Consider the following 17,943-nt stretch of genomic DNA (forward strand, 5'->3'; position numbering starts at 1 on the left):
CCCTTACCTGCCACCAATTAATCTGCCCAATGTAGACTCTTCTTGTAGAATTCTTCCAGAGCTGTCAGATTTTAGATTTGAATGTACTTTTTCTAAATACAATGAAATAGGTCAGTGAAGACACAGAAACAACTTCTTTGTACCTGACTGTTAAATGAAGGTTCAAATAAATTGACAAACTACAGCGTTAAGCTTTGGTTACGCTTTGTGAAGCTTCCCAACTTTTCTGGAAATGGGTTTTATTCTATTCAGTACAAAAGCCTCACACTAAAATAAAAATTTCCAAGATTTATTTTAATATGATATTGTGTCTGTAGATGGCATTATATTGGAATCCAGTACTACAGAGAAGACCCTTGGAGCTATTATATATTTTTCCATTTATATCTCAAACAGCATGGCCTTCTTTATGTATTCTTGGATTAGTGTGGAGGAACAATCATTTGGAGCTGTGTATGTACGAGAGAAAATGAGTGTATGAAGACGAGCTGCTAAATGTGTGTGTGGTCGTTTGAGCTTAACCTGCATGTTGGAAATTAGTTCCAGTTGTGAAAGTGCAATTGATGCCTTTGGTTCTTTATTATTTATTTTCTAGTATATTACCTGGAAAGCTTAATAGCACAGAGTTTGTTTCCTTTTAATTAAGCAAAGGCTCAGTGCCAAAAGTGACTCCAAATGTGTTTGTTATGGATCCCAAAGCACGAGAGTGCTTGTATTGAATATGCAGCCTCCAATCAGTAAATAACCTCCCTGCGGTTACATTCAGTTGGAATTAGGCCAAACTGTAACTTTTGGCTTCATATATTTGAAATTAGTCACACAGTACTGTTGTCTGGGTAAAGTGCTGGTCCTGCCAAGTGTTTAGAATGGATTTAATGGAGAATTTGTTGGAGCCATCATTCACCTTTTCACCACAGGTAGCTCCACAAAGCAGACTGACTGAACTGACTCATATTCTAGATGATCTTAGCAATGATTAAAGACAAAGACCATATGGCTTCCAGTGTGGGTGTTTGTGTGTGTGCATATCTGGGCTCACTGCCATCTCTAAAATAGGACGTTGATGGATGTGCATCACCTTGGCGCAACGTTATTGTGTCATAACAAAAACAATACGTTTCTGAGAAACCACACTGCTTAGTGCACTTATCGGAGCGCAACCAATTCCCTAACAGCACACATCAACACAATGTAATCTTTAAGTTGCTGTGGTAACTACAGTACATCTGCATCGGCATGTAGTCATTTTTTTTATTTGCTATAAATCTGCTATAAATATTGCTGCAATTTGCAACCAAGATACATCACTACTATGGAGGTCAAAGTATAACAAATGTCCGAAATTCCTGAGAATTCCACAGTGTGTCCACATGTGTATCTGAGGCAGTGTGCATCAATGGATCTTTATTAATAAAGTGACATTAAGATGGCTGTCTGATCATTTCTGGGACTTTCTGAAACCAACAGTGTGACAGTGAAATCCCAATGCTGTAGTCAGCGCGAGTGAGCAGGAACTCAGCATCACTCCCGATCTCTCTTTTTAATTCTCTACACTTCTGCCTGATTTCTTGTACACAGCCGACACCAAGCCTTCCAGGAGACGAGATAACTGTGTGCTGTTATTGCAGCATTTTCATAACTGTCACATTTATACTTTTTTTTCTGTTACAGCTGGCTTTTCATTCTGCATCTTATTTTTGCCAAACTGGTTATTTTCTAGAGTGTACTGGGTTTATCATCTCCTCTCTTTAAGGATGGTTCAGGCTTTCTTGTGCTGAATGAGATGATAAATGAGACATTGAAGCTCAGTTAGTTTGAATTTAGAGAATTTGACCAGCTCTTATTATGGCTTCTACTAGGATAGGAACCTTCCTGAGAATAAAAACAAATTGATGGAACCTTGTTACTGAGGCAGAATGTGATGCAACGGATATGAATGTGTGTAACATATTTCTTGCCCAAAATTTGGACCGGCGCTTTCATTCACCACAAGCAGAATAAAAAGGTATCCAAACAGGCAAAAGGAGTTTTCAGCAAGCCTAACCAGCAATTTTTTATTTTTTTTTTAGTCACTACTGTATGTAAGATATATGACAACCACCTGTGGAACAGCTGTATAAATTCTCCTGTGGCTGTCTACAGACTGCACATGATATTGTGTCATTTTCTCTACAGTCTGGCTTTCGCTCACATCTCAAACCCAGATAACATCAGGGGAGGAGACGGTGGATGTCCTGCTGTATTATAGCAGGAGGTGTTATATGAGATGCAGACTTTCAAACCCTGTGTTTGCTGCCTCTGTATTAACATTCAGTCAGAGCACACCACATGGGTTTGTCATCTGTGATCATGCTCCCTGGTGCTTCTCTCCATAAAGACAATATACCACCAGAGAAATACATGGTTGCTGTGCTAGTGGGATGTGTGTGTACAAATATGATGACATGATAACAAAAGGGAGAAAATAAGAAGATTGGAAAGGAAGACATTTATGTAAAATGCTTTTCGTTTCATTTATTGGTCATAATAAATCAGATGCACTTCTTGCTTCACTGATCTTTCTGACTGAAGACAATTTAGTGCCGTGTCATCTTACTCTGTCTTTACCCAATACTATCTTTCAAATATATTAAAAACTCCACTTTCCCCAAGTTGTTGCCAGTGTTCCTCTATTGAGCCAAACAACAGGGCCTCTTGGCAGTTCCCACCTCTTTGTCTTTCGGTTTTTCTCCCCGCATGCGAGGATTAAGCCACTCTTCCTACCTGGCACAGCAGCTTGACAAGTGTGAGGTCATGATTAAGAGAGATTCTGTGGGACAAACCAACTGCCGTGTCAGGTTGGACCTTTTATGTCCGTTGGTCAGAAAACAACAAAGCTGCATGATTTTAAAAAAAAATGCTGTTTTTATTGTCTAACTAATACTCTACCATCAAAGTCATGATATGAAAACAGCAGTTGAGTAATGTGAGCAGATTATTCTAAACATAATGCTACAATATCTTCAGGCAATAGACCAGATTCCCCGTTGTTTTGTTTGCCATGCGTTCTTCTAATTCCTTATTTACTGGTTATAGAAGAGAAAAACTTCAGAAACATCACTGACGTGATTCATCCATTGAACTCTACTGCTTCCTAGTGGCCAGATAAAGTATCAATGACTCTTTAGATCTCATCAGCTTAGAAACACAACATCACTGGTAATATCCACAGGACTGCACGAGTACTAAGGTGATGATGATGCAGCAGTCAGAGGGGCTGGGGGATCACGTTATATATCATAGGATAAATAGGATGTTCTAAGAGAGAGTCACATAAGTGATACAAGCATGCGTCATGCATGGTAATGTATAAGTGGAAGCCCTTTTATGGAATTCCCTGTATTTTCTCTAAAAGGACTTTTTCTTTATCTTACATCCCAAAGAGTACAACTACTTGGTAACATAGTATAAAATGTTTCTGAGATCCTTTGGAAGTCATGTTGGCGCAGAGATTTATCAAGGAAGACGGCCAAGAACTCCTCTCGTCAGCACGAGCTGACATGGATATACCGAGATGCAGAGCTCATTTATCTTAACCAGCTCTCTCTGCCAGTCAGTCAGTCAATGTTGAAAGACAGCACACACAGTCTCAGTGCTGAGATGCAGATAGATAATGAGCTCAAGAAATATGGTGGGTGTATCTGGTAGGATGTGGTACAATGCAAAACACACCCCTGAGGGACGTAGCAGTCACACACCATTTCTGGTTATGTTTTATCTGAGGAACATAAGATGTTTCTCTTTCATGTTAAGAAATGATATGTCTACATTTCAGATTCATACAACTGTTGAGTAAAAGAGGGCTGACATGTATTATTTTCAAATTCAGTTTATAAAGCTGATGGGAAGTGAAACAGAGGAAAATATTTAGAATTTCCACCATAACTTTATTCTTTGATAGATATAAATTCTTTAAACCTGTGCAACAAACATACAAACATGCTCAAATGTACCATGACTACGCAGAGTAGATTCATCACAGTGATAATAATTTGCACGCCAAAAAAATAGTCTGTGAGACTAATCATTCCTACAAATGGCAACAGTCTTTTTTACTGTTCACATTCTTCTAAAACAGTGTTTAAAGGATGCTCAGCCCCCGGACTTCAGATCAGGAGAAGTTTTTGTCATCCAGAACCCCATTTTGCAAAATAAACCACTCCAAAGAGATTTTATAACCTATTACATTCAGAGAAATCCTAACAACAATTATGAGAAATGGTGCCTATTGTCATACCGCACACTGTGCATGCATAGAGGTAAGGGATGGAAAGCCCCTCAGACAGAAACTCACCAAAGTACAAGAAACACCAAAGTCTGAGATTATATGTGCATGGGTTTTCAGCTGTTTGGCAGAAGGTTAAAGGTTGCATTCTGATTAGGATCAAACATTTAGGTTTTTTTATGAAACTGTTTTCTGTTTCAGGCGATGAAATAAAAATCACACAAAGCACATGTTAAAGGCCCCTGAGTGCCAGATGCACCGTTACCAGACCCACACTTCTCAGTTTGACATATTAAGTCATTTACAGTATAATCTGTGAGATATCAGACAGACAAAATATCGAACTTTTAGAACTAATCTCTAAATATCAAAACTCAATTGAAAAACAAACAAACATAAAAAATAATCAAAAAAGTCAAACATTTAAGGACATACATGGAGGCTATACTGGGAAAGCATGTGACACATCCTAAGTTGACCTAAAAGGAGCTTTTGGTGACTACACTGCAGCAGGCACGGGTCAGGGTTTGAAGTTCTGGAAATCTAACTGACAGAGCATGGGTCATCCTTGCAGGGCTTAACATCCCCTTGCAGTAACTGGATCATTACAGCCTTGGTCAGGTAGCTGGAGGTGCCTCTCTTTCCTAATGGTGGCGTGTTGTAGAATGTCTCCATTTTAACCTGGGACAAACAGAGTGAAGGACAGATGATGACACAATTTTTGAGTTTTTCAGAAAATCTATCTATGAGCCGGTTACAATCTGGGCAGACATTCAGTGGAGATACCTGGCACAGTACTGGGTAACCTGACAACATGAAGGCAGGACATTTCACCTGTTTCTGTTTCTCTGTTCCTTCACATTGACTGCGGTCTTTCTGGAAATCATTAAAGGCTTCCTTCACCAAACCGTCCAGATCCACCTCGTCATTGAACTCCAGCTCTGGGTTTCTCTCCAACACTATGGACACCACCATCAGCAACTAACAGCGTGGAGGAAAGAGTATGGGGGGAAAAACTATTATAAGGAATAAGGAGCAATGTAATATTTTTCACTGATCTAAATGTATTTACAAGGAATATTCAAAAACTAATTTTAAACTAAATGGATAATCAATTATCAACTAAGTTAGCTCCATTTTTAGATTCTATTCCACTTGCTGAACTTAGGTGGTGTTGGTGAATTGGCCTGAATACCTCTACAATGATCTGTCTGTACTCAGGCAGAACAATGTTCTTCAGCATGTCCTCCACCAGCAGTGAGAAGTTCATCTCATACATTGTCATATCAGACAGTGTAGGTTGCTGCACAGAGATGTTGAAAAAGAAGCAAGAGAACAAACAAATATATCAGTTGCTGAATCCTGTAGCTTGATATAATTCTGAGTATTCTTGATTGTTGTGACTGCTATGAAATGAACATACTGTAATTCATGCACATAAAAAGACTAGTTTCTGTGTTTGAGTGACCTTTGCTGAAATCAGTGCTGTCATTGAATTAAAAATTCCAATCACAATTATTGCATGACTATGTAGTCAGTTGTGATAAATCCCAATTAAATCACAAATACATCTTATTTTGTATTCTGTTACAATGTTTAAAAATGAAAGACTTTTCAAGGCAAAATATGTTTGATAGAAATTTTACTTCAACTCTTCTCCACCAGACGGGCTTTTCCCTTTAAGAAGGGGGCACTTTGTTAAGATAAGATGTCTTTATTGTCACTGCATGCAAATACAATGAAATTGCAGTTGGCCATCACAGTCGTATTAAAAATGATAGTCACACACAAATCAAACTGTACATCAAAAAACAACAACAGCTGAACCAGATATAGGTAGGTAAAACTGACAATCATTTAAGATAATGCAGATCTAAAGTGACAAATATCTAAATATATATATAAATATATGTATGAAGTGCCAGATCACAGTAGTCAGAATACCCCTTAAAGTTAACGATTTATGAATGAGGATGATCATGAATTATAGTCATTGTCAACTGTTTTTCAGAGACTGTTCAGCAGTCTGTCAGTGAGTGCCCTGCACTGTTTTCCTGAGGGCAGTTCGAAAAGATGGTGACCGGGATGAGAAGTGTCCTGCTTGGTAACTTTGGTAACTGCTTTGCTATGGTAACAGGTTTTGACAGTGTCCTTCCTGATGAGAATGTCTGGTGTTATTGCGTTAAACGTGGCGCTGTAGTCCACGTGTAGCATCCAAACATAGGACCCTCTGTGCTCCAGATGTTGCAGTGCAGTGTATAAGATGAAGCTGATGGCGTCCTCTGTGGACCTGATGTGGCTAATGTGGGTGTGAGCTGCATTACTAAGAACAGTAGGATGCAGCTAAGGAAAAGTGGCTAAATTATTCATAATCAGCCATTAAATGTCCATATGGGCCCAGGTTTCCCAATAACTGCTCGAAATAAAAGAGAGTCTATCAGAAGTGGAGCTAAATAGCCAGTTGATGCAGTTCGTCTCTGTCATTACTTACTGCAGAGTTGGACACTGTTTTGGGAAATATTACAATACTTAAGATGAGTGGATAACTACTACAGTGCTGCCGAGCTGTTTTTAAGCATGAAGTACTGCTTGTGTCTCCTATTTTAACAGTAGCTGGTTCAAACAGTGGCAGCAGCTGCTGGCAGGGGCAGTCCTGGTAGTAGCAAAGCCAGGGCAGCTAATGCTTTTTTCTTCTGTTAAAAACATGATAACTGAGATAGCAGTAGTTAAAACATTACGAGAGCAGGGAATTAGAGGACAAAGATAGTGCTCATGAAATTACCTGCAATCCCCAGAGATACGGATGTGCCAGTATAAAAAACAAACAAATAAATAGCCTTAATTAACTTACACAGTGAAACCTTTTTCATTTTTGTTGTACAAGCTGATGTTGAGACGTTCCACATTAATTGTAAACAGTATGAACAGGCTGAATTAATTGCTTTTATTCAAAACTACAGGATAGGTTGCTGTTTTCCCATCTGTGATATGAAAATCTTTAGTTGAGGGTTTGATACTGAGAGAATAATGCCCCTGGCAGTTTGTTTTTTTTGTAAATACTGAATATGTTCAGCTTTCTTTTTAAACTGTTCAGAAAAAAAAAACTCTGAAATGAGTGAATGTGTGAGAAATGTAGGTTCTTTGCACATGCATAATTCCATCAATTTTTTTTTTAGTGTGTGAATTCTGCATTTGACATTTATACACAATGTAGCGCTCTCACAGGTCTGAACCAGGGGCGCAAAAGCATCTAATGGCATGTTCATCAGCAATGTACAATATCTGCTACAAACCCCCCATTTTGTAAAGTGATAATATGTTGCGCACAAAATAGTGTCGACTAGCAACAGCAAAACTCTCCATTTACGCTATACTGCTGTTAATAGTCAATAAAATATGAACAGACGGTCTGAGTAAGCAGTGAGAGTGTAACAGCGAGCCGCCATACAATTTACCAAAACACTAAGGTTAATGCAGCTAAATGGAATTCAGCCAACATTGTTCCTTTTTTCTAAAGCTGTGATTTTCCTTCTGTGACAGGTTGAAATGTCACAGGGTGAGTATTTTGTAATTAAAACATTTATTGATTTTGCTGACAAACTAAAAGACAACACAACAGAAAGGTCTGTGCAAAAAGCCACAATATATATATATATATATATAACCAGTAGCTTTTTGAAACAGCAGCACACAAAACACAGCGTCACCTTTAACCAGCATAAGGTCAGTGTATTTATCCTGTGAGTAGAGAGGTGGGTACCTGAGGAAGGTGAATTCTGGCCACCATAATACCATTGGGGGTCCTCTCCAGGATCTGCCATACACGGTCATAAAAGCCCAGAGGGGTTCTGTTCAGAGAACCATCGATCTGACGCCTGCTCAGCCAAGACCTGAGGGGGAATCAGGGAAACTGCTGAACCAAGTCTTATAAACAGGAGGAAAATAATTATAGTAGCTGTTGTGCTTGACAAAATTGTCTGTGAGTCAGTGTGTATAAGATGAGATGAGATAAGATAAAACTTTAATAATTCCCAGGAGGAAATTGAGTTGTGGTAGCAGCCAGTACATGATAAGATAGAAACGCAGATAAGACAGAAGATAAAATAATTAAAACAAAAAAGATAACACCAAAGGTAAATGCGTTAAGATAAAGCTGTCTTCAAAAGCAGATTTGTGTGTTTCTAAAGAAAGGAGAGGGCATAGAAAACATTTCTAATAGTGTGTGTGTGCTTCAGAGTACCTGCTGGTGAGCTGCGGCTGCAAGACGTCCAGCAGGAGCTGCTTGATGTCACTGGGGGAGAGCTGGTAGATGTCCTGAGGTGGCATGTCTCCAGCTCGGATCTTCAGCTCGTGTTTCATGGCCTGAACAATCCATCTGGAAATTCACATGAACCACACATGATGTTAAAGACCACAAAATGAACCCTGTTCGAGTCAACGAGGCACCAATTCACAATTCATTTCACAAATAAAAGTGGATTTATCTTGGTAAATGGGGTCAAATCAAAAGTTGAAAGTCCAACACTGTACATAACCTCACAGAACTTCCAACATTGTGTTTCAATGTTTTTGATGCCATATATGGAAAAAAAAACAATTGGAGGAGAAGTGTCTCCAATAATGAACAGAAGCCATTTAAATGGAATGTCGTCCAACCCAGACAACTGCAAAATCAAATTAAGAAAATAACCTAAAATGTTATAAATAGTTTTTTTCAGCTAATGTTCTCATAATAGAAGGAGAATTACAGCAAAGTGCAAGTGCTGAATGAGATAATCCTGCTTGACAAAACAAGAAAGAGTTGTCAGGGGCAACAGTACACCCATCCTGAAGCTGACTTTGTTCCTACCCAATTCTGATCTTGAGCATGCCGCTGAACAGCTCAGGGTTGTTGGAGATAATCCATCCGATGTGGATGACCAGCTCCTGCTGGAGAACAGCCTCCCTCTCACCGCCGCAAGGGGAGCACTTGCTGTATATGATGCCCTGGATCACCCCTGGAGACAGTGGGTTGGAGATCACCTCTTCCTCATGCCCGAATAGACCAAGAGTCACCTGATAATCCCGTGCAACAGCACACGCACAAACACACGCACAGGAAAAGGAGTAAAAAGACTGCACCCAGATGCAGAGCTTTCTGCAGTGTGCAACATGTGCAAGAGTGTGCTTTCTGAAAGGCACAACTCCTACATTAATCTTTGTTAAATCACTTTGAAATTGGCCTCCTCTCCCAGACTCCCATAAAAAGGAGTAAACAATTACAAATCTCAAGATGACACTTTTTGTATTTTTTTTCTCAAAAGCTTCTTTTGAAAATTACGCCTCAGCAATCTTGCTAATGAGAGGACACCAAAACCCTCACCTGATGAAATCTAAAACTTGGACGCATAATTAATCTCTTCATTTAAACTGGTTTTCACTGAGCAAAAAGAAGGTTGGTGCGGGAAATAAACTTTGTGAATCCAAAGGAAATGCATTATGAGATTTCAATACAAAATATAATCAAAATTAACCTGACTTAAAGGGAGTCGTGCTTCTTCTTTTCCTACAGAACTGTGATAGGAAAAGAAGGAACGCATTCATCTTAAAATTTTAAATCTGCTTTTCCAATCATGTTGAGAGGAACATTCCCTCCGGTAGGCAATCTATATGCAGATTTACACCTTGAGCTACTTCAGCATAATGAAATGCCTAAAAATGTTCAGAGGGGTAAAAATGAGGTGCGATAACTGACACCCTTGAGGGGAGGCTAATCTCTGAATAACACTTGACAGGAAATGATACGCAGAAAGTCATCCAGCATGAGGTGAAGGTATCAGACAAATTCACGGGTCACAGCGTATCAATTGGCACATAGTGTGTCCAGACAAGGTGCATATTAGGATTCTGTGTGGTCACACTGGCAGTCTTACTACAGCTCGAATGCACACACAGTGGAGGTGAGTTGTGATGAGCAACATGAGCAAGCAGCTGGCCTGTGTAATTCCCATAGGATGACAGCAGGAGCTTTAAAAATCAAATATTTCTAATTTCATTTTCTGATCAGTGAACATTAAAATCAATGGCCAAAAATTTTTCTACAACAGTTTGAGACAAGGAAAAGTCGCTAGTCAAGCCCACCTGTCTACGTGCCAACTTACCTGCTTGCCTTGCACTAAAATACTAGTAATACTTGGAGCAAGGCTGTCCACTAGCTTAGTTAAGAGACTGGCAGCAAGACGGACAACAGACCTAGTGGGCGAAAAGACACAAGAACATTCTTGTAATATTTGTGACATATAACAACTTACAGTTTGGAATTTAACATACTTCTTTTGGGTGGTTTGGCTTTTGTTTCGTTCATGTGTCACTGATAGCATTAATGCAAAATAGAAAAGGAATTTCCCATTTTCCATTCTTCCAATATTCATTCAAATTGTTCTAAACACATTAAAGTTTTTCCACATAAATTTGTTAGCAAGGGTCACAGCAAACCTGTTCTACAATACTAACACAGTACGTGTGTTCCAACCACGATTCGTAGCGAATGATTAAGTTATTAAAAGGCCAAATGAAAGGTTTACCTTCCCTTAAATATTTTAATGTTCACAAATTTATGAATCCTTCGATAAGAAGATTCTGTGCCTCTTTCAAACCGCTTCCTCCTCTCGCCTGCAGGAATCCTATGAGGAAAAGTCTCCGCACAGAAACTGGTTACCTTCACATAGCTGGAGCTGACACACACATGGACGTGAAGCAACCCTCACAGAAGCAGTGAATACATGAAATGATGTCATTAATGGGGTCATACAATCAGCTGACACCACAATAGCTCTGATTATATGCTGACGACAACTCTTTCTTTAATGATGGTCCATCATTAAACCTTAAAATATAGAAAGTTATTTCTTGAGCACAGTATAAAAAAAAGGCAACAAATGTTTCAAATTTAGGGAGCATAATGTGCTGTCACACCACAAGTCTTTTCTTGAGGAACCTATTTCAAGCCTCAGTTCCTGGCTTGTGGTAAGTAAGTATTTGAGCTGATTATTGATGCTATTTCTCACCAAGCATAAACCCTAAAAACACCAGGCTATTCTCTTTTGTAGTATAATCAAGTTCCTCTTTTCTAAAATATGAATAATATAATGCTGTTATATACAATATAACGGCATACAATAAAAGTTGTCATGTCAGTCAGCATATTCAAATCAAACAATGGACACTGACCCCAAAGGAGTTGAACATAAAATCAGTCGTGAGTTGTGACAATCATCATATTTGGTCAGTAGCTGTAAACCAGGCCAGCAGCAAACCACAAACCAAATAGAATTTTAGCAACCTTTTGATTCAGCATTGTTTGGTATTCTCTAGAAAAGGGGGTGTGCATGCTTTTACATGTCCTTGCTTTGGGAAACCCACTCAAGCAAAAGAATCCAAAGAATCTGGGATAACTGAGCATATAACTGTTTACCACCTGTGCTGACACATGAGCAGGATCTGGAGATCACTGGAGAGAACAACAATCAAAGTGGGGAACGATTCATTTTTTATGGTCTTAAAAATCAGTACAGTAAGTCCTCAAAGTTGTTCCCTTTCATTATTAAAAAAAACTAAAACTAATTTCGCCTTTTTATGCTACCACTTCAAATATAAAGGTCTTCCATTTACCATAGATGTCTTTATCAAAGTCTCTAATTCTATTTCTCAAATTCAAATTCTATTTCATTTGCAGTGCACAGCCAGCCTTAGAGCAGCAGGTGATGACGATAAAGGAGCAGAAGCGGAGATCCAGTCTCTGTGTTGGTTAATGTGGAGGAAAGCCAACACTGACCACAAGCTTCAGAATACATCCAGGTCAAGGTTACTACTAGCGTGGGCTAGCTAGCTCAACCAAACTCATGACTGTGTGAGAGTTAGCAATGCTCTTTTTGTTAAACTAAGCCTGGTAGTTGCACTGGAAATACTGTAACTTTAGCTGAAACTAGTGGTGTGTTCAGTTACAACTGTCCCCAGAGAGTAAAAACTGGTCGAATAAACACCACTGTGAGAAGTCTCTTTAGGAGACCACTGGATGATCATTAGTTTTGCTGTAAATTCTGCATAACTGTACATCACTACATGGTATTTGTTTAATTTGAAGCTTATCTCCCTTTTTGCATTATATGTATTGCACACATTTTTCTTTCTATTTTTCCCTTTTTTAGACTTTGCTTAATTTCGGTTGTATTCCAGTCAACTTGTTTGAACAATAAAAGAGGAAATACTGACTTTATGAAGGTTCAAGAAAAAAAAAAACTTTTAAAACACCCCATGAAGACTGTATTCACAGAAAATCCTAAAGTTTGACAGGGCTGAACCTCACACAGCTCTCCAGCTGGTCAGCTAACCGTGACCACACATGCAGGGTCTTTGCTCCTTTTCTGCCTAGACATTACCTGTTTCCCATTCACCAGAATTGTAGTGATGTGAGGAGCTATAGAGCTGGCAAACTTCTTGATATTAGCAGCAGCTTGGCGCACTGCCAGCCTGCAGTTCAGCCAGATTAAATAACAGTTATGGTCAAGTGTCAACATGAGAGGATGGTTTAAGAGGATGATAGACAGGAACATTTCTGGAACAACGGTAATGTGTTTGATTAAAGGAGCCTCTAGGAAATCAGAATGAGAAATGAGTTAATTTTTTTAGAGACCTGCACTTTATATATTTGTGTGCATGAGTGAGAATATCAGACCAAAGCTTTCTGCTTCCAGCTCTTCTGTAGAGTCTCTCCAGTTCTTCCATCAGATTTTCTGGAAAAACAAATGTTTCAGACTTCATAAAAACATTTTCTTGTCATTTGAAGATTTATCCCCAACATGGCCAATGAAGGCAGATATGACAAATCTGAAAAACATGCCATCATTTTTCCTTCAGGAAGAAAAAAAATCATCAATAAAAGAGCAAAGCTGCAAACTGAGTTTATCACATTTCTGCTCATCTCTTCTGCTGTTCTTTTCCAGTACAAATTTGAGACTGATTCTATTAAGTTATGCAGTAGTTCGCAGTGTGTAGTTACCATCTTTGGCGAGGAAATCTGCCCCCTCTCTTCTGAGGAGGATGCTGGCAAGCTGAGCCTGACTGGCCAAGCAGTCGCAGTCCTGCACAAAGACACACGTACACACGGACAAATCGAAGATGAGACAGGTCTTACATTACATGTGCAGATAGTCACAGTATATCCCAGCTCTGCAAAGGATGGGAGCTTTTCTATTCACCAATATTAGTTTTTTCTCCTATATCAGGCATTAGTGTATGCATTTTGTTAAACAAGATTATTACGAATTTCTGGATCTTTTCCCTTCAAGTCCTAGCCTGGCTGACGCGTCCACATCTCGATGAGATGGTGGTCTGGGAACTAGGTGTGCATTTTCTCGTATTTGAGGCGTGGTTTACGAATGCCTAGAGCCGTTTATTGGGCGCTACGAATCTCTATCAAATGGCGTCTGGTTCTTCCCATGCTGCTTTGCGTGCGATTCATAGCCAATTGTATCACTTATACCAGATGGCGTATGTAGAGCGACAGAAATTCGACGAGGAAGAACAAGAAAAAAAAGTAAAATAAAAGTAAACATGCGTTCTAAGCTACTTAAAACTTAAAGCTACTTTCTAAGGCTGCATCGAACGGTAACATTGTGTCCGCTGCCATGTTGGATTAACACTCTACAACCTTCGGTGTCGTCATCGTATTGCTACACCCCCCCGTTCTGTGATTGGTTCCCTAACTCAGGCAAAAAATAAGGGTGATGGTTTCCAGGCTGCCTTTGCAGTGTGAATGAAATCGCGCGCAAAGCAGCATGGGAATTCCCAGGCTATTCAAGTCCATCAACTTACATGAAACTTCTGTATGATCTCATTGGTGGGTTTGTCCTGCCACTCCTCAACACTGATCTCTGGCTGCTGTTCCATCTCTGAGGCGTTGGGCGTGCTCGTCTGTCTCTTCACCTTTGAGTGCTTCGGCAGCTCCAGCTCCTCAAAGCTCTTAAACTCTGGGATCCTTTGCACACACAAACACAGAAACAGATCATTTTGTATGTAATTTAGAAACAGACAACAGATCGAAAAATAATTTTGTATGTTCTAATTTGCCCAGACCAAACTTTTAAAGTGACACTAAAATACTGTTTAAATAATTAAATGTTTTTGTTGTTTTAAGCTAAACTTATTAAGAAAAAATAAAACAAAACATTTCCAATTTACTCTCTGCATTAGTTTTACTGCAGCTTTAACAGTAACGATAGGGGCAGTGACATCTGACATAGAAAGCATAAGGACCAGAGGGAGTTCTCACTCTGCCTCATTGACACGCAGAAAGTCCAGCTGCTCCACAAACGCTCCAGATATCAGTGTCTAAAAGGTTGAAGAGAAATAAAGACACAATTAATCAACTTTAAAGCTACTTTTTGACATGGACTGCAACCTGCAAGAAATAAAACTGTAGCAGTGAAAATGGATCTCAAATGGCTTACATGGCAGCAGGAGGGGAGGAGTCAGAGAGGGGGTTTGACTCAGTATAAATAACAACGGTAAACTGTAAACATACTATAAAATAAATGTAGTGAGGTGGGAACTAGGTTCACCATTTCAAATGACAAATGTGTTCAAATGCAGTAATGAGTTTCTAACAGACAAATAATAAGTGCTGTTCATGTTGCCCTCGTCCTGCGGTCCAATTTGGTATCAGCCATTCCAACTGAGGCCAACTTAAAAAGAAAAATAAGAGATGCAGGATTGGAGCGATCCTGCTCCTCATAACAATAAGATGAGCAGAGATTTTTCAAAGCTGTGGGAGTTAGCTGTAAAGTGAATAGCAAATAGGCTACTCAATAGGAATAGCAAAAAAAAATTACTGAAAAGCTAAAAGGGCAAAATAGAAAAAAAGAACATAATATGTGAACATCTTTGCTTCGCACACAATTAGAGAAGTAAGAATTCCAAAACCTGTCATTTGACAAAGGATGTGGTTAAAGTCACTCATTTTTGTAGTTCTACCTTAGCCCAATTTTTCCAGGAGTCTTTCTCTTCCTTCTTTGCAGCAGGATTTGTGACCCAGCAAGGCTTATTTGGGTTTACATCTGGGTTTCTAAGGTACATCGCCATGTTGATTTATGCTGAAAAGCTAATCTGACCCAGAGCAGGTTGTATTTGGGATAAGAGATGAGCAACAGATAAGCATCCTTTACTGAGCAATCAATTATTTTACAATTAAGAAAGAAACCATCTGAGATATGAGACTAACTAAAACAGTAAACCTAGTAGTTATTGGGATTTGGAATGAACGCTACTTTATTTTTTATTAAAACTATTGTTTTTACACATTATAGCACCACATTCGGTCATCTTTGCCGGATTATTTCAGACGGCCAGTCAGTACCTTAATTTTCAAAAACTTCATTAAAACCATTAAAACATTTGATCATGTAAATCACTCTTCTTCTTCTTTTTTGTTTTATAAATGCTTTATAGCCTGAATCTCATCAAATGAGTATCTGAGAGAAAGCTTATTAACTGGCTCAAGCTGTTGTGGTTGTTTGGTGCTTGCTGAACCCCGCCGGGTCTTGCACACTACAACAATACACCTGCGACACATTAACTTAACAAAACACACAACTGTAATTGTAGTCAGATCTACTCCATCTTAATCATGGGGCAGTGATGTGAATTAGCTTAATTAACTTGTGCATTCTCACAGTCTGCAGTGTTCTGCCAGTTTTCATCTCTGGTATTGGCTGCAGCAACTGTGTTGCATTTACCTTGGTTCGTATCTGGATTGTATCCTTAGATTCCTCACATTTGTTAAAGATTATAGTCTCCTCTTCACATTAAAAACATACTGCTCCAGATCCATGTTTAATGGTTTATCATCTGTTGCCAACACTACTGTTGCCAACACTGATCACTGCTTCTAGTGAAGAAACTGTGTCAAATTTAGTGGTAGTTGTTATTTATTATTTCATTTTCTGAAACTTTATTGAAAATAGACCTCTAAAACCTGTAGCAGTCTCAAAAATGGAAAACTGTCAAATAAAACAGAATTCCTCAGTCTCTGAAGACTTGACTTTGCTCTTGAGTTTATCAGCAGGTTTGACAGGTAAAAGAATGAATACAGTGAACCCTCGTTTTTCGCGGGGGTTACGTTCCAAAAACAACCCGTGATAGGCGAAATCCGTGAAGTAGTAACCTTTATGTTTTTTACAATTATTATACAATGAAATACTCCATAACACATTGAAACCAAAGAACAAATCCTTTTTACAGGCCCAAGCATTTGTTTAACACATAAAAGTACTGTATAAACGTTTTTTTTTTTTTTTTACAAATACCTACTGTACTGTAAAATAATCATTTTCATCATCAATACGAACTGAAAGCTTCAAATTGCGGAGATCAGCACCGCCCCACCGCGACCCGAGTCATTGGATTAGAACGGGAGAAAATGAAAAATGATTTTGAAAAGAAATACAAAGTACAGTGGGACAAATAGTGACTCACGTGTATTTCACTGCTCTTCTGACTGAGCCGCTGCATGACTCCGCTCTGTAGCGTTTTTTTCTTCTAAAGCCTGCGGTGCAGGTGTGTTTTTTCGAGAGAAGAGCTTAGTTATCGGTAGTTGTTGTCGCTCTATTTTTTCTTCTGGGCAAAAAGATTCTTATATACCGACATGCCACCATCGATTATGTTTGAGATCTGTAATGAACGTGTACGTGTACATATTAAATCGCAACGTTATTGACACACAGGTAGAGTAGAAGCGGAGAGACTGTTTAGCCAATCAGAATGCAGAACACAATGCACGATGCAAATCCGTGAAGCAGCGAGACCGTGAAAGGTGAACCGCATTATAGCGAGGGTTCACTGTATACGGCATCAGGTCTTCATGGGTATAACTCAAATTTTACTACAGCTTCCTCACAAAAAGTAAGAAATGTCCTGAAGGGAATTACTTTATTCATCTCATTTTTTCGTTCAGTGTATTTTTTACGAGCCAAACAAAGCTTAATCCCTATCTCTTTTCCCACATAGTCAAGGCTAAAACCACACCTACCTTTAGCAGGCAAACAACAGATAAAAACTTAATCAGATAAATCAAGGTCGAGTGCAAATAGAAACGGGAACGCTGTGGAATAAATGAAGGACTCTGGAGTAAGGATTGGAAAACTTGATAACTTGACAGAGATAAAACTGTGAACAACACAATTTGTTCAAGAACAGTTGAGCCAAAAGGAGAGAGTCGGTGGCAGATTTCCCCTTCGACAGTTGCACTGTAGACACCCTTCATGAAATGCAACAGCTTTAATACTGATTCATTACTCTGCTTGTGAAGTCTGGGAAAGCCACAGTGTATCCACACCCTAGACAGGTCACCAGTCCATCACAAGGCCACATAAAGACAAACAAACAGTCACGCTCACACTCACTCCTAGAGACAATTTGGAGACACCAATTAACCTGACATACATGTTTTTGGGTGATAAGAGGAAGCCGGAGTACCCAGAGAGGACCGATACATACACGGGGAGAACATGCAAACTCCACACAGAAAGGCCCGCCCCCCAGCTGGGATTTAAACCAGGAACCCTCCAGCTGTAAGGCCATGGTGCTAACCTCCACATCACCATGTAGCCCTCAACTGGTTCCCTCAGTGGAATGTTTTCAATGGA

At 39.2% G+C, this 17,943-nt stretch overlaps 1 protein-coding gene across 3 annotated transcripts in view; it reads right to left on the reverse strand.

The window, feature by feature from the left end:
* Positions 1–3,905: 3,905 nt before the first annotated feature.
* The window catches only part of phkb (phosphorylase kinase, beta), a 132,136-nt gene continuing 118,098 nt past the window's right edge, over positions 3,906–17,943 (reverse strand). For 2 of the 3 annotated variants that reach the window (XM_075471329.1, XM_075471505.1), the window contains 11 exons: positions 14,574–14,632; positions 14,117–14,279; positions 13,302–13,383; positions 12,978–13,035; positions 12,682–12,772; positions 9,114–9,319; positions 8,505–8,639; positions 8,025–8,154; positions 5,460–5,567; positions 5,099–5,245; positions 3,906–4,945 (listed from right to left, as the gene is read on the reverse strand). In XM_075471329.1, the coding sequence (XP_075327444.1) occupies positions 4,808–4,945; positions 5,099–5,245; positions 5,460–5,567; positions 8,025–8,154; positions 8,505–8,639; positions 9,114–9,319; positions 12,682–12,772; positions 12,978–13,035; positions 13,302–13,383; positions 14,117–14,279; positions 14,574–14,632 (1,317 nt within the window). In that variant the 3' untranslated portion in view covers positions 3,906–4,807. Of the gene's footprint in view, positions 4,946–5,098; positions 5,246–5,459; positions 5,568–8,024; positions 8,155–8,504; positions 8,640–9,113; positions 9,320–10,404; positions 10,496–12,681; positions 12,773–12,977; positions 13,036–13,301; positions 13,384–14,116; positions 14,280–14,573; positions 14,633–17,943 lie in introns of all 3 variants that reach the window. The other variant, XM_075471418.1, reaches the window with a different exon arrangement.

This window comes from Odontesthes bonariensis, chromosome 1 (assembly GCF_027942865.1).
Source record: "Odontesthes bonariensis isolate fOdoBon6 chromosome 1, fOdoBon6.hap1, whole genome shotgun sequence".
Taxonomy (NCBI): domain Eukaryota; kingdom Metazoa; phylum Chordata; class Actinopteri; order Atheriniformes; family Atherinopsidae; genus Odontesthes; species Odontesthes bonariensis.